This window comes from Primulina eburnea, chromosome 17 (assembly GCF_022965805.1).
Source record: "Primulina eburnea isolate SZY01 chromosome 17, ASM2296580v1, whole genome shotgun sequence".
In the NCBI taxonomy this organism is placed as follows: Eukaryota; Viridiplantae; Streptophyta; class Magnoliopsida; order Lamiales; family Gesneriaceae; genus Primulina; species Primulina eburnea.
The window spans coordinates 1,334,475-1,351,162 of record NC_133117.1 but is presented as its reverse complement, the minus strand read 5'-3'; the positions used below and the strand labels follow the sequence as shown (position 1 = coordinate 1,351,162).

General features: G+C 32.7%; 3 protein-coding genes across 4 annotated transcripts; 2 read left to right on the top strand and 1 right to left on the bottom strand.

The window, feature by feature from the left end:
• The first annotated feature begins 3,752 nt into the window (after positions 1–3,752).
• Positions 3,753–7,714, top strand: LOC140818331 (putative GDP-L-fucose synthase 2). 2 transcript variants are annotated; one of them, XM_073178260.1, is made up of 3 exons: positions 3,753–3,948; positions 5,405–5,442; positions 6,478–7,714. In XM_073178260.1, exon 3 carries the CDS (start codon positions 6,519–6,521, stop codon positions 7,470–7,472), a length of 954 nt encoding a protein of 317 aa, XP_073034361.1. In that variant the 5' UTR covers positions 3,753–3,948; positions 5,405–5,442; positions 6,478–6,518; the 3' UTR covers positions 7,473–7,714. The 2 variants fall into 2 exon arrangements, with proteins under 2 accessions (XP_073034361.1, XP_073034362.1); XM_073178261.1 differs by having other exon boundaries at positions 5,405–5,533.
• A 1,141-nt stretch (positions 7,715–8,855) lies between these two features.
• LOC140818701 (uncharacterized) lies at positions 8,856–9,733 on the bottom strand. Its single transcript, XM_073178747.1, has 2 exons — positions 9,540–9,733; positions 8,856–9,457 (listed from the first exon to the last, which is right to left on the bottom strand). The coding sequence occupies exons 1-2, from the start codon at positions 9,624–9,626 to the stop codon at positions 9,032–9,034; spliced, it is 513 nt and encodes a 170-aa protein (XP_073034848.1). The 5' UTR covers positions 9,627–9,733; the 3' UTR covers positions 8,856–9,031.
• Positions 9,734–13,299: 3,566 nt separating this feature from the next.
• LOC140818694 (VQ motif-containing protein 25-like) lies at positions 13,300–13,647 on the top strand. Its single transcript, XM_073178734.1, has one exon. It carries the CDS (start codon positions 13,300–13,302, stop codon positions 13,645–13,647), a length of 348 nt encoding a protein of 115 aa, XP_073034835.1.
• The last annotated feature ends 3,041 nt before the right edge of the window (positions 13,648–16,688 follow it).

Sequence of the window (16,688 nt, the reverse complement as noted above, 5' to 3'; positions counted from 1 at the left end):
TTTCATTAAAAAATTTATTCCCTGCGTGTAGATTTTTATTCTCCTACAAAAATTTGGCTCCACTAATTTTTTTAATACGGTAGGAAAAAAAATTTAAAATTTTATTTATACGTTTCAAGTCGTGTCAAAAAGCACCATTTTGAAGAAAACATCAATAGCCGAATCAACGTGACCAAGTAATATTTTCTATTTTAAATCTTTGATTTCTTTCTTTTTATTAATTCTAAAATTTATTATTTGGATTTTGTAAGTTTTTCATCCTTTTTTGTCGGATTTTAGTCCTTGGTTATTCGGACTTTTAGTAATTTTTAATTTTTCGTAATTTATGTAAGTATTATTATTATTATTTGTCCCCTCGATTATTTGACAGTATTTGAAATTTATTTATATATCGTTGTCAACCATTTGCTTAAATGCAACCGCGTGCAAAACAAATTCCTTCTGCCAACAACATATCTGATACGCACATAATTTCAACATTAATTTTCCGGTTGTGATTTATTATAGATGTTCTTTGATCGGCTCATGGTGACAATATCTGGTTTCCATCGTTGTTTTGGTTTCCTAAAAAATTATTTTTAGGAAAGAACGAGAAGCTATGTCTTCTAAAACCTTTATTATTATTATTTTTTTTCCAATCGAGTTGCCTATTTCATCAATGTCATCGCCACTGTCATGACACCCCGTCTCGTGGGAGTCAACCAAGATAGAGAGGGAATACCAAAAACCAAATATACTCGAGGTTTATTAACACGCTATAATTGTCTGAATCAGATATACAAAGTTTATTAACACGCTATAATTGTCTAGATATTCAATCAAACCAAATATTTGATATTTTAAACTGAAAGTTGATTTTTCAAAATAATTAATATTATGTTAAATCATTTATAGGTAATTTGATTTAATTTATCCCATGGAGCTGATGTATCCACCATTTTTATTATTTTGAATTTGAAATTTAAAAAACTGAATAAATAGATAATTTTTTTTAATTCAACGGTTCAAAATCCGCAACTTACCCTTTTTCAAAATATGCTAGACCAACCTAAAAAATATGTTTGGAATTACAGATTTCAAGAATATTGGTAGGATTTGGAATTGAAAATACCATTTTTAATGTTTGGAAAGATATGAAATTTCAAAATGGGATTGATATTTGATGAGATTTGATGGGATTTGATATAACTAGATGAAATCTTTACAAAATAAGTAAAATTTCATGGAACTTGGGGTCATAAAAAGAAATAAAAAAAAATTTCCTAATAAATTTTTATAACTTGCTCATAAATTTTTAATATTCTTCTCAAATTTTATAAAGTACCATTTATCCAAAAATACATATTATCAATTTATAAACATTTATATCATATATATTTTTTAGAAAATTATTTCAAAATCAATTTTAAATATTATATATTAAAAAAAATTTATAAATAAGACATCTATATTAAAAATTTGTTTTAATAATAAAAACTTAATATAGCAAAATTTGATAAATTTATTTTTAATGATAATTAAAAATATTTTATATATGTTCGAAAATAAATTTTTTTATAATAAAAAATAAGAATATTTATATAAATATTGTTAATAAGCAATCATATTAAAATACAGCAATACTATATTTTTTAATATAAAATAAATTAATAGTTAAATCAAATTCCTAATTATATTTTAAAAAAAAATTGCGAACACCCAAATAAAATTCCAAATATATGGATTAAAAATTAAAATCAAATTTTTTATTTGTCCAAACATACTCAAAGTGAGTAAGAACATGAAAATAATCAAGAAGCATTAGAGGGAAAATGTATGACTATCATAACTTGAGAAATTTGGGTAATGGTTAAAAATGAAATCATATGCTAATTTATACTACTAATTTATACCACTCTACCCTAAAAATGGATGGACGAGATCTAATTAATCTATCTCTTATGGTGGTGATTCAGTCTCTAGAAATATCCGAGAGATATTTATAAAGAAGGTTCTAAAATATATCACGACTTAGCTTCTACACAGTTCTGCATGATCCCTAATCCAGAATATTTTCATAATTCTATTTCACAATCCACCGGAGGGCACGAATCTGTTTTAAGAATATTGTTTTTCATACATGTCTCGATTTGATTTATTTTAAGTCTTACTCTACTATTTTCTTCATTGTACTGTTCGTTGGTTTCTTTACCGAAAGATTTCTGTATAATATCAGTCCATATATTGTGCAACATATTATAGATAATTTTAAAAATAATTGTTATGCCCCTGTAAAATAAGGACGTCATGAAGTGTAAAAGAAACTAGAATATTTTAGATAAAACAAAAAAAATTCAGCAAAACACTAAGACTCAATTTAGACAAGAACTTTATAAAATATTTCGTTATTATTTCTTAAAAATCATTATATTTTATTGTATTTTAAATCATTAAAAATAGAGACAAAATTCAATTTACTCATATGGGCTCGTTATTGGATTTCTCATGTCGTGCCCAAATTCTGAAACTCAAATTATTTGTTTAGTCCAATTATAAAGAAGCGAAACTCAAGCGTTGTAGTAAATTAGAAAGCACCATTCAAATCATCAGCAACTACATCAATCACGTAATAATTTGAGCTCGAGTCGAGTTTTTATAATTTTTTGCAATATATCGAGCGAGCTCTTGTAAAAGTTTTTTGCTATTGAAATGTACTAACATGATTTGAATTATATTTTAATACTTATACATGAAAAAGTATTATTTTTTATGTTAATAATATTACTTTTTATTGTGAATATTGTTAGGATTGATCCATAAGATTCGTGAGACCGTCTCACAAGAGACCTATTCCAAAATTAATTGGACGTTTTACGTTATTTATTCAATTATTTTACTAAAATACTCCCTTATAATATTTTTATCATTTACTATTTATTAAATCTAAGCATATTAGAATTAAGGGTGATCAAAATTTTTTATTAACCGCCCGAACCGAATTGCACCACACTGTTTTTCATAATATTTAAAAAAAAAAACCGCGATTAAAAATAGTAATCGTAAACCGCACCGCATACGTGGTTCGGTTATTTTTTTTGCCAAAAACCGCACCAAACCGCACCGCCTAAACCGCTTGCCATAATATTTGACCTAGAATTATAATAATTTTTAAACACTATATTCAAATTAAGAAGTTGTCATTCATTAAATCTCAACTCTCTTCAAAATTATTATTTTTACAAATAAAACTTATCTTCTTCTTAATTATTCTTCATATTAATATTTTATTAGATTATTTATTTCTTTTGCTATAATATTTAGCTAGTAAGTATGTTGTGTTGTTAACTTATTTAAATTTATCTTTGTTGTAAGTATGTTGTGTTGTTAAATTATTAACTTAGTTTTAAATCTTGATTATTGTTTTATCTATTTTTATCTTTATATGCTTTGAACTATAATTTATATTTGAAGACACTATATTGTTGTTGTTTTCAAATAAATTAAAATATATGTTCTAATATTTTTCATTAAAAAAACCGTAAACCGACCGCAACCGCTAAAAACCGTAATACTAATTCTTCATGTAAAACCGCGATTATTTATTCAAAATACTAACCGACCGCATATGGCAATTCGGTTTGAATTTTTTTAAGAAAACCGCAAAACCGCACCGTGATCACCCCTAATTAGAATAACTAATTGGTCTGTGTTTTAAATTCCCTAAAATACCCTCACTCCACGTTCTTTCAGAGTTCCACTTCCAACCAATCAGATTATATTCTTCTCTCCCACCTCCCAAACGAAGAGAGAGTAAAACTCCACCCCCTTTTCTTCATTTTCCAGATCTAGGTTAAATTCCTTTCACAATCATAAAAATCCTACTAAAATTTCTGGAAGGACACAAACAATTGTCCACCAGTCCGTTGAAGACATCGAAAATCCAATCAATTTCTGGAAATTTTGGAACAGGTATCTTATTTGGTTTGCCTTCATTTTTACGCAAATGTTTTGAATTGAATCTTGAAAACTTTGAATCTGACTACACGGTCAGTCATTTGGGCTCGGACATTGTCATCTAAAATTGTCGTTCAACTCTACTCCGCGCGCCTCCGTCTTTCTCTGTTTCTGTTTATCATGCTTTATCCATTCTGTTTAGTCAATTAAGCCCCACATAGAAATTAAGGGTGTCTTGGTCTGTTTTCTTATTCCCCATCGAGGTTGACGAATCCAGATTTCTCATTTTCGCTGAAATAAAAAAATCCAATAAAAATCATTAACATTTTCAGATCCTCATTGGTTGCAACTTGACACTAAAATGAAAGACGGTCGAAAGGAAAAAGGAAACAAAACCTGATTTGATTGAGAGTGGACACAGCTATCTTGAGATTGTGGACCTTCTAGCCATTCCAGAACATATACTTTCTTATTTTACCCCTGATACTTTGGCTCATTCTATCCTCAATCAATTGAATTGACCACCATATTTTATTTTCTCCAATTGTTGAGGAGTCGTACTGTTTTCAGCAATGGTTGGATAATTTCCAAGAAATTTTCATCTTTCCTTCTTCTCATTAACATTCTTTTTCTGTTATAATTATTTCCGTTAAACTCACTGCTGTGTTTTATTCTTTCGTTCATGTTGGTTGCTAATAATTGCATTGATTAAATTAGTGGAGTTGTTATATCTTAATTAAGCAAAAACTCAAAGCATCTCATGTTAATATACTTGCATAATTAAATCCATTTTTTACACTAAATTTCAAATTCTCTTATGCTTCATTTTAATTGATATGGATTTCGATACGGTGGAGCTGAGAGGTTATTCAAGAATCTTTATTTGACAGATACATGCATTTTATTAATTGTATGATTTGTTTTAGTTTTGTTATGGGATTCTATGTGAATAGCTAGCTGGGTCTATGTTATTTTAAAAAATATCAGATGATGAGTCTCCCACTTTGTTTTTCCGAAGAGTATATTGCTTCGACACGAGTTTTTCTCATCCCTATTTGGTTTATTGTTTTTAAAATTGTTGATCATCTTTTTTTGGTTATTAATTTTTTAGTTCACTTTGACCAAATCCCTCTTGCCATCATCGTGTGTTCCTACTTTGCATAATACTGCTTTTATTGAACTAAAAAAGAGATTTTCATTTATGTCATTTTCAATAAAGTTTTTTCTTTTAGTATACTCAATCTATGTAAGTTTGAATAAATATTATGTCTAACCGTAATATTTTATAAATTTGAAGATGTGTATCATTGTGAGAATGGCTTCTTCTTAAAGCCAAATCAAAAGTTGATTTTTTGTTTTCGAGCTTGGTTGATCAAATGAGGGATTTAAAAAATATTCTGTCTAACATTAATATTTTCTAAATGATTGGTTGAAATGTTATTGATTGTGTTTTTTCTATTGTGAGTTGCAGATTTAGTGCAACATTACGAAGAACGTCAGTTGAAACAGGTTTGATTATCAAATTCTTCCTTCCTAAGTGTTCAGGTTTTATGGAGCTTCGGAATTTACAAAAACAGAAGTTGCAACAATTGAATATTAGGTAGTATAATGATTGGAGTTTGTTGACTATTCTATGTAAAGAATTTAAAATTACACTGCGAGATGATGTTATTAAAAAAGCCAGGAGCATTACATGTGTTTGTGTATTGGATTCATAACACTTGATGCACCAAATGTTTTTGGCTCAATATATAGTTAATGAGTTCTCATGTCTTTCTTTCTTAAAAGCTAAAAATATTTAATGTAAAATTGGGTTCTGTATAAAAATGATGTTCTTGGTGGTGGTTTTTTTTGTAGTTTAGCAGAGTTTCGAATATTATAAGTTGTTTTTTTAGAAAAATCTTATGTATGATTGCTTTTGAATTTGAAAGAACAATAAGAGTTTTGCTGAAAGACCCATGTTAGTTAATTATATTTCCACCAAGTTACCTTTTTCTCCCTTCCCTCGTTATGCCAGATCTCGAAAATTGTTTTTAATTTCTTTTGTTACATTTTTAGCTTTATTTATAAGTGATGACACCATGTACGTTTCAAGTTTTTAGCTTGGAGAAGACATGTCGTTAGAGGAGAAAATTAAAAGCACTGTGTCGCTGCTTGCTTTCTCTTACTTGATTTTTATTATCCTAATTATTTACTTCTTTTACATTGAAGTTTATCATTATTTCACATGAGATGATATTACTGATTCAAAAGAATATTGTTTTTTATGATCAACAGCTATATCATGTGAGATAACAAAATGAGTTTAGCATATTTATTTAAGCTTTGGAATCCCTTGCCTTCATGGATCAAGTAAAAAAAAATTTTGATGTCATGGTGTTGTAATATCATGAATCTTTAATATATTAGCCTTATATATTCATGAGGCAAAGGCCGGTGGCTAGTATTTAGAATAACTTGATCTTCTATTAAATATTAATTTTATTAATATATGAAATTTAATATCTCTAATTCATTTTTATTACTTATGCACCATCTTTCCAGGTAAAATTCAACAATCACCTTCTCCATCGGCGGCCAGCGCCATGGACCGAACCCCAATTGACAAATCCGCCACCATATTAGTCACTGGACACCGCGGTCTGGTGGGATCGGCCGTGGTTCGCAAGCTCCGTTTCCTCGGCTACGCCAATCTCCTCCTCAGAACCCACTCGGAGCTAGATCTCACATCCCAATCGTCGGTGGACGCCTTCTTCGCCGCTCACAAACCCAATTACGTCGTCTTGGCCGCCGCAAAAGTCGGTGGGATCCACGCGAACAACACGTACCCTGCAGATTTCATCACCATCAACCTCCAAATTCAGACCAACGTCATTACCTCCGCCTTCAAACACAATACTATTAAACTCCTCTTCCTCGGATCCTCCTGCATTTACCCCAAATTCGCCCCGCAGCCCATACCGGAATCTGCCCTATTGACCGCTCCATTAGAGCCCACAAACGAATGGTACGCCATCGCCAAGATTGCAGGCATCAAAATGTGCCAGGCATTTCGCATTCAGCACTCCTTTAATGCGATCTCCGCTATGCCGACAAACTTATATGGGCCCAACGACAACTTCCACCCCGAAAACTCACACGTATTGCCGGCTCTGCTTCGCAGGTTCCACGAAGCAAAAACGAACAATGTGGGTGAAGTAGTGGTTTGGGGGAGCGGGACGCCGTTGAGGGAGTTCTTGCACGTGGATGATTTGGCTGATGCACTAGTCTTTATGATGGAAAATTATAGTGGATTAGAGCACGTGAATGTGGGGAGTGGAAAGGAAGTTAGCATAAAGGAACTTGCAGGATTGATCAAGGAAGTTGTGGGATATCAAGGGAAGATTGTTTGGGATTCAAGTAAACCAGACGGCACCCCGAGGAAGCTTATGGATAGCTCCAAGCTCGCAAGTTTGGGGTGGGAGCCGAAGATTTCCCTTAAAGGAGGACTTGAAGACACATACAGATGGTACTTGGAGAATGTTGTTGCGCAGCAGTAGAGTCTCCGTTTATTTTTGGCAATTTCATATTATCTCTTGTCCTGTATGAGCTGTTGGTATTCTACTCATTGATGACTTGTAGTCTTGGGGATGAGAGCATCTATTTTCGACTGCTTAGTGAAATGATTGTCACACTACATCGATAAAGAACCATTCTTCCATGTTGTGAATTTGAAAAATTTTATGTTGTACAACAGGTTCAAGTATCAATATATCATGAAGATTGATGGAGTTGGCCATTTTTTTATCCGACCACTGAGAGAGATAGTTCCATTTTTTATCTACATGAATTTTTCTGTGGTGGTTGCGTTATATGGTCTTTGGTTTGCTTGATGACTTCTTCTGGATCTTAGTCATTCTGATTTGGTCTTTTAACATGTGCTCGTTTCTGAAATTGATTGCCTTTCTCGGAAGGTAGATTGAAACCTTTATTGAAATCTTGTTGTTGCTGATAATTTTTCTATTGACTGTTAGTCTTAGAGTAACGAAGTGGTTATCATACTACAAAGAAATAAGGGTCTTTTTCAGTTAAAGTAGCCAAATGTCTTACCAGGGTATTCTTGTTGAATTCGAGAATCTACATCTAGAATCATCATGTCTTAGTTTCCCACGTTAGATTGCTGCAGAAATTACTATTTCCTTGAACTTGTTAATATATTTGACTTATTGCCGCTGCCTTCAATATGTCGCAGGAAAAATAGTTTTTTTCCTTTCTTCTGGCGTCTGCAAACTTTAGATTCAGTGGTGCACGATATGTTGGTGGAAGTTGAAAAAATAACGACATACAATTTTCCTAGCATGGAAAGGGTGTACCTAAAAAGGGGGACTACCAGTGCTAAAACTTAAATGAGTAAAATCTTCTTGTGCTTCAGGACCTATAGTAACAATAAAAAAAATGGGCTAAATTATTTACAGGAGTAGAAACTACGACGGCTGCAAATAAATTACAACCTTCAAAATAATAACTTACCAATCCACGACTATACCATAAAATTACAAAAGTCTTACCTGCTAAAGCGAAATAAGCACACAAAAAAAGAAGCAAGAAACTGGACCAACCTATCAAAACGAAACGGATACGATTCACTCACTTTAGTTGATGGTACTATGGATAAATCCATTTGTATATTAGATTTGGATGTTCAACAGAAAGTAAAAGATCTAGCATGGTAATGCTTAATCAAAAACTCAAAATTTCATCTTTTGTTCTCACGTAAGAAATTATAATTTATATTCATTTCAATCAACCCAAATGATACTCGGAATTTACCAAACTCACACCAAGACACCCTCAACTTAACTCGAATTTCCCAACTCGAACTTACCAGGTTTGTTATGTACTAGCATTGCTCATTCCATTTAACAAGGAAAATAACCTCTACATAAATATATAACACCACAATTTTATTCACCAAGTGTAGCAAATTACATCAGACAATCAATACATTTCAAATATTAATACACACAAACTAAGGCTGACACCATTATTTTCCATCAATCACAAACCCTTGAATAATACCGGGCTGCGATTCATTTCCAATACACAACCACACTATGCTTTAGAGAGTAGGGCCTGTGTGGCCAGTTCCCGTCAGATGTCCACCCCCGATATGCCCAGCTCCGCCGGTGTCCGCACCTCCAGCTCCTCCATGGATCGGGTCTCCCGTCATATGTCCACCCCCGAGATGCCCAGCTCCGCCGGTCTCTGCACCTGCCGGGTACTCGGCACCTGCAGCCCCTCCATGGATCGGTCCCCCGGCCGTGTGGCCTGGGGCAGCTGGGTGGTGGTGGAGTGCCCCGGTGCCTGTATTTGCGCCGCCGATGGCGGTGAATCCGCCACCCCCACCGGCGGGCACCTCATGCCTGGCAGCCCTGTTCTGCTGAATCGCCCCTTGTTTCTCGCGCTCCGCCTCCTGAATCTTGGCCTCTTTCTTTTGGGTTGCCATATCTTTCATCATAGGATCACGCGTCTTCGCCTGCTCAGTCTGATAAACAAACAAAAAAACTTGAACGAAAAGCAAAAAAATCAAAGAAAACAGAACACGCCCCTACGTATACAAGTAAAACCTTTTCTAGCACGGTGGCCTTCGTCTTCTCCATGCCAGCCCTGGCAGATGCCGCAACATTAGCCGCTGTTTCCTTCGCTGCCTGCATGTTTGTCAAATTCTGAAATCTTTCACCTCTGTATTATCAACTTCCTCCACAAAACGTAATCAAAATCTTCAGTAGAATGAACTTGGATGAATCGGTAAGAGATTTGCAAGGCTATAAATAGAAAGTCTTGATACATACGTGGAGATGGGAAAATGAAATATACAAGGGTTTCTTGACAAGTGTTCAACACGTGTTACCTCGGAATGCTAAGTTTTGTTTTTTTTTTTTACAATTTATAATCTCTCCGTTGTCTCCTTTAACACGTATTAAGATTCGATCTGTGCTCATTTCTTTCGGATATTTTTTTTAAATAAATATCTTGTAAAACAATCTCATAAATAATAACAAATAAATAAAAATATGACTGAAAATCTTTCTCTAAAATATTATTTACTGAAAATAAATATGTTTTTATCCTGCACATCTATATTTCATGGTGTGATATAAATTTTTTTATCCTAGTTATTATGATCTAGAGAACCTACACATAGGGCTGTTTTGTGCCAAATTTACGGGAAATTGGTCTTTAGTCTTCAACCGTCGATTTTTTTCGTGTTCAGTACCTAGGTACTTTTTAATACCACATTTCCACATGAAGTGTACAACATTTTGTATGACATAGTACAACAATTTGTGGGTAAAAAGTGAACCTAAAGAAATATTTTGATTGAGGATTTTTCACCAACTTCCCCCGAATTTACATTATTTCTGGCTTAAAATGATTTGGCATCAAAAAGTCAAAATTATTTGGAATGAGATATGGAGTTCAACATAAAAGAAACATGAAACGTGATTAGCTCATGTACTTGTATGGTACCTAAATCTTGACTTGGAACTTTAATTTTCAAATGCCTAATTATAAACTAACATTAGGCAAATATAAATTATAAATAACTCTCTGTGCAGACACGTTTGTACATTATATATTTTAGAGAGCAGATCTTTTGTGAGATTGTTTTACAAATCTTTATATATGAGATATGTCAACTCCATCGATATTCACGATAAAAAGTAATATTTTAACATAAAAAATAATATATTTTCCATGGATGACCCAACTAAGAGATCTGTCCCACAAAATATGACACGTGAGACCGTCTGTCTCACACAAGTTTTTGCCTATTTAGGTTACTTAAAAATATCCATAATCTGCATTAGTTTGGCTAGTATTTTTTTGCTTAAATCGTCAAAATTTGATCTTTCTATAATAAGTTATTTTTTAAGTTTAGGATTTTTCAATACTGTCGAAAAAATTAATAATAATAAGTGTTATTAACAATATCAAACATAAGCGATACACCGATAAAAAAAATAATTAAAAATGAAAAAAGAATGAATTTGGTATTCCGATGCCAAAAATAATATTTTTAGAATAAAAAATGAATGTACGGATTTTTTTAGGAATTAATTGCACCGATTTTTTATTTTTTATTTTTAAGTTAGAGGATGATATTTTCAGTGTTGGATTTCAATATAAGACTCGGTCCCAAACCTGACATTTTGGTATCAGATGAGCTGCAAACCATCATCTATATTTCATTAAATTGTAACCTTTTAATAATGTAAATTGTAGCCTTTTTAGTGAAAGAATGAGAATTTTGGTACAACGAGTTTAAAACTCGAAACTTCATCTCAATTTAAGTAAGATAGCTATAAATTATTTTTTATGCCCTATAACGGGAGTAATCCATATCAGTACTTATTAACGGACTAAAGTAAGTGGACTGGGCCTGGAATTGAAACGGTCCTTGGGCTGTAATAGAACTCATTCGTTCCAGGAGGCAAGCCCATTTCAAGAAGTATTAGTAATCCAAACTTTCATGCAAAATAAAGCTGTACCCGGACATGCCATGATATTAATCCCCTGTTTAATTTTCAAGACAAGCATAAAATATGAAATGTAAATGGACCATATTACTTGAATTTAGACGAAAATTTTTATTTCTTGTGTTACTAAATTATCTTAGTATTAATTAAAATCCCACATTCATCGTGTGTGGTCTACACACACACACACACACACACACACACACACATATATATATATATATATATATATATATATATATATATATATAGTTTTTATATGTTGTATACCTATCGTGTATATCTTTGTGAACATCGATGAAGTGTCACTCACCCATTGGATGCGTAATTTTTCTATATTTCATCACATTTAATAGGTGAGTGACATCTCATCGGTGCTCACAAAGGTGTGCACAGTAGGTGTGCATGATATAAAAACTGTATATATATTTGTATGTGTGTGTTGAAATAGATGCGTGTAAATATATAAACGACAACGAAATAAGTTGAATAATCTAGACGTGCAAACAACTTTATTATGTTATTGTTTGCATAATATTTTGAATTGGGGCGTGTCAAGTGCAATATTCATCAATTTATGTAAAAATGATGAAAATCTAACTTTTAAAAATACAATGATTATAAATATTGAATTTGACTGTTCGTTATGATCTTCTTAACAAATATGACATCATAAACAAAACAAAAAAACTTAAAGAAAAACTATTGGAAATTGATAGATAAACTTCTAACATGATATATTTTCAATAGATTGTATAAATTTACAAAATATTAACATATAACAAAAGAATGTTATCTTAAATATGAAAGAAGATGACTCAAACTATTGGAATTTGGAATGAAAACTATGAAAATGTTTGACTAAAACTACTGAGGATTTTACAAAGAATTTGATAGCATTGTGCGAGAGAATGTATGTCTTTCTCTCTTTTTCTTCACCACATTATGCGATTTCCCACTGTGTCCACTACTCTATGATCTTGCTCGGTATCTCTTAATGATATTTTCGTGTTGGTACGCACTTTGATTTATCCAAATCCACTTATGAATTTCTTTGTTTTTCTCTATTAATTTAAATGAGTAGGTCTCTTGTGAGACGGTCTCACGAATCTTTATCTGTGAGATCGGTCAACCTTACATATGTTTACAATAAAAATTAATATTTTTAGCATAAAAAGTAATATTTTTTAATTGATGACTCAAATAAGAGATCTGTCTCACAAAATATGACCCGTGAGACCATCTCACACAAGTTTTTGTCAATTTAAATTGTTGTGGTTGGACTATTAATTGAGCCTAAATTATCTTTTGGTGCAAGCATTATATAGATAATTACTTTCAAAATAACATCTATAAAAATGAAACAATTCGAATGGGAATCATTACTTTTTCTGCCTTTTTTTTTTCCATTGACATGTATATTCCAATTAAATCCCTTAATTCGGGTGTATAAGTCTCTTATTTAGGTACCATACATTGACCCTCTCCTCTTCATCATGTCATGGTAAGTTTATTCAAATCCTTATCTTAGAAAAACTTTAAAAATGTTTATTGCACTAATTAGTCTTTTTTTAAGTTTTATTATTTATTCACGTATCTTGTGATCCCATAATTAATTAATCGATATATATATATATATATATATATATATATATATATATATATATATATATATATATATATATATATATATATATATATATAGGGAGGAAATCAAAACCCCATCATTTATATATTGATGCTCCTCAGTTGGATGGATCAGAAACAAATTTTTGCCGGGCCGAACACTTCTACTGCTCCGTTTGCGTTATCCATGAACAAGAACTCACAGATAATATCCAAAAAAATGAAGCCAAGAATCCGAATAATACACTTGTTTGCGCCAGAAATAATTGAGATAGATGCTGCAAACTTCAGAGAAGAGGTGCAGAGACTCACTGGGAAACCAGCAGACGATCAAAACACTTGCAAGAGGTCCAGGGTTTCAAGAAACTTACTGATGGAGCCAAATATATCTTCAGCAAACAAAAGAAAGCTGGAAGTTGCCAGCATGAGGGCTGGAGTACTTGATGATCATGATGGGATAAAGGGGGAGGGAGAGATTTGGAGGGAAGCATATTCAGGAGGTGGATTCTTGGGAAGATTTTCAGAGATTGAGCATGAATTCATGCAAGAGATTCATAAGTTTACATAATTGGAAAGTAGTACTACTCGAATTGATGCATATGGACCTCGCTCCAACCCGAACTAGGCTATATAAATCTGGATTTTTCAAAAATGAAAAGCCCTTCACTGTCCTTACTTGTAGTGTATATACATATATACTTGCATTTCACCTCCTATATATGGACTATACTACTCCTTCATCAGGCTTGTTAGGTTGGTCGACATCGGCTTTGTTGTCTTTCTTAATTCTTATGTGATTAACCACTGTAAGGAAAGGAGAATAAGTGTTTTCAGAACTGGACTAGACTGACTAGTTCGACCTGTTCGACCGAGAACCAATCATGGGTCCTGTCCGTACTTAGTCCAAATAAGTTTATATTTTAAGAATACTAAATGTGTAGTTGATATTAATAATACTAAAGATAGAGAGTAGGTCTTTTGTGAGACGATCTCACGAATCTTTATCTGTGAGACGAGTCAACCCTATCGATATTCACAATAAAAAGTAATACTCTTAGCATAAAAAGTAATATTTTTTTCATAGATGACCTGTAATGCCCGAGAATTAATCACTGTTAATCAAAGATTATTGATTTATAATTTAACGTGATTACGAAAGAGCTAACGGAGACACGATTTAAAATAATCTGCGGCCATTTATTCTGAATTTTAGAATGTGTTGCCGAAGCAACACCGCACCCGCGTTCATGGTTAGACCGCACCCGCGGTCGATGTCCAGTAGGGTAGGAAATTTTATTCGAAGTGAGACCGCACCCGCGGTAAAAACAAGACCGCACCCGCGGTGCAAACATGACCGCACCCGCGGTCTTGACTTCTGGAAAATGGATATGGATTAATACACGCAGCGCACCCGCGGTCTTACACCTACCGCACCCGCGGTGCGACATGTTGTGCGGAAAATCGTGCCACCTCGCTGTTGCATGCATTGATATATATATATGTACGAAATTCTTTGGAAATCAGTGAGGAAAGTCGAAAAAGGGTCTGAGGAATTGTATCGAAAATCCTTACGCCTTTTGTGAGAAATCCGTCCGTCTGATTTTGAATCCGACTTCGGTATCGAGTTCCTAGCAACGTAGGCTACAACTCGACGTAAGTTTTACTACGTTTTGACATGTTTGGAAAGTATGATGTTGTTAGAATTGAATACACATCATATATGTTGTTCTTGACATGTTAGACCACGTAGAATCGAAGTCAGATTGAGAAACGAATATCATATGGAATTGTTATGAATTTCAGAATGAAATTGATTAGAATTGATATCAGATTGGTACAGTGGTTGATTGTAAATTATTGGAATTGATATAGACTGATATAGTATTATCAGTATCGCAAGATTGTACTGTTGTACTATCAGAATTTGATAAAACAGAGATGTTGTGATTTGATTAGAATATTGATACAGAATATTGGTATTGTCATTGCCAGATTGAACAGTGACAGACTTTGATTGTATCAGATCGACAACAAGAAAGGTATAAATAAATGTTGATTCGGGATTGCACAACTCGAGTTAGGTTTGACTTGAGTTTCCCTAAATCACATACTTTACTTTATTGCATTGATATTTGCAGATTATCAGATTGATATGTTAATGTATTGACTTAGAACAAAGTCAGAGTCCGAGTCTAGGTCAGACAGCCTAGCTAGGGCAGAACCGCCGAGTCTTTCTCAGAACCGATAAGACTCTAGACTTATGGTGTATCGAAGAGCTTTAGATGTAGATCGACGTCTATCTCAGACATTCGATACAGAATACCAAAGTCTAAATTAGATTGGAATCCCTAGATTTGAGATAAGATAAGATTAGATCACGAGTCATTGATTCATGTAGTCAGACTAGATACATGTTTTGATGTTTGTTTATGCTTTTATATATGACTTATATGATTGCATGTGATACATTGTTTATACTGGGATATTTATATCTCACCGGAGTTATCCGGCTGTTGTCTTGTTTGTATGTGTGCATGGCAACAGGTGGGACAGGTACAGGGTCACAGAGGTGAAGACAGATCGAGATTAGAGTGGTGATACCGGACTTGGACTAGAGCTAGGGTTTAAACACTTGATAGTAGTTGTTGAACCTGAGTATGTATGTTTGTATATTTTATCAGATCTATACTTTTATACTGATATGTATAGGAGTTTAATTCCATTACCTTCCGCATTTTAAAAGAAAAAAAAATTAGACCCTGTTTATTATAATTGATTTAGTCCCAATGACGATTAAGAACATGATTAGCGTCCGGGCCCCCACATGACCCAAATAAGAGATCCATCTCACAAAATACGACCCGTGAGACCGTCTCACACAAGTTTTTGCCAAAGGTAGAATGTTTAAAAAAAAATTTAAATTAGATTATATAAGGAGTAAACTATTTATTAGTAAATAAAAACTAATATATATTCAAAGATTCTTGATTTTATACGACTATATATATTGTATAAGATTTATAAAAAATGGGAGATATTGATTGAAGTTGATATGTTTTAACCAGGTTCACATAATCATGAAATCTTCTGAATGCATACGTGCATAAAAAGAATAGGAACCCAAATCATATATTAATAACATAATCCAATTATCATCGACTAAGTATAGTTTAATTAATACCCAAGAGCTTGATTCAATCCAAACATGACCAAACACACAATTAAAGTAGTTGTTTAATAGACTAAAACATATTTTACAAGAAATAATCAATTACCATACTCTTTGAAATTACCAAAGGATAATAATAATAATAATAATAATAATAATAATAATAATAATAATAATAATTAATAAATAATCAACATAGTCCTTTAAAATGAATCATGAGTCAAATATGTTAATTTGAAACGTAAAATACTTAGAAGTATTCCTATTTAATTGGCGCCAATTAAATTGAGAAAGGGGTATAAATCGCAGCAGCGCCTCAAGCAAAAATATTTTAGCAAAAACATGGCTTCTCGACCATGTCCAAATTTGTGAAATATGTTAACGAATGCTTCAGCGATGATCATGAGTTTAATTCTCCGTTGTTATTACCCAACAACTAG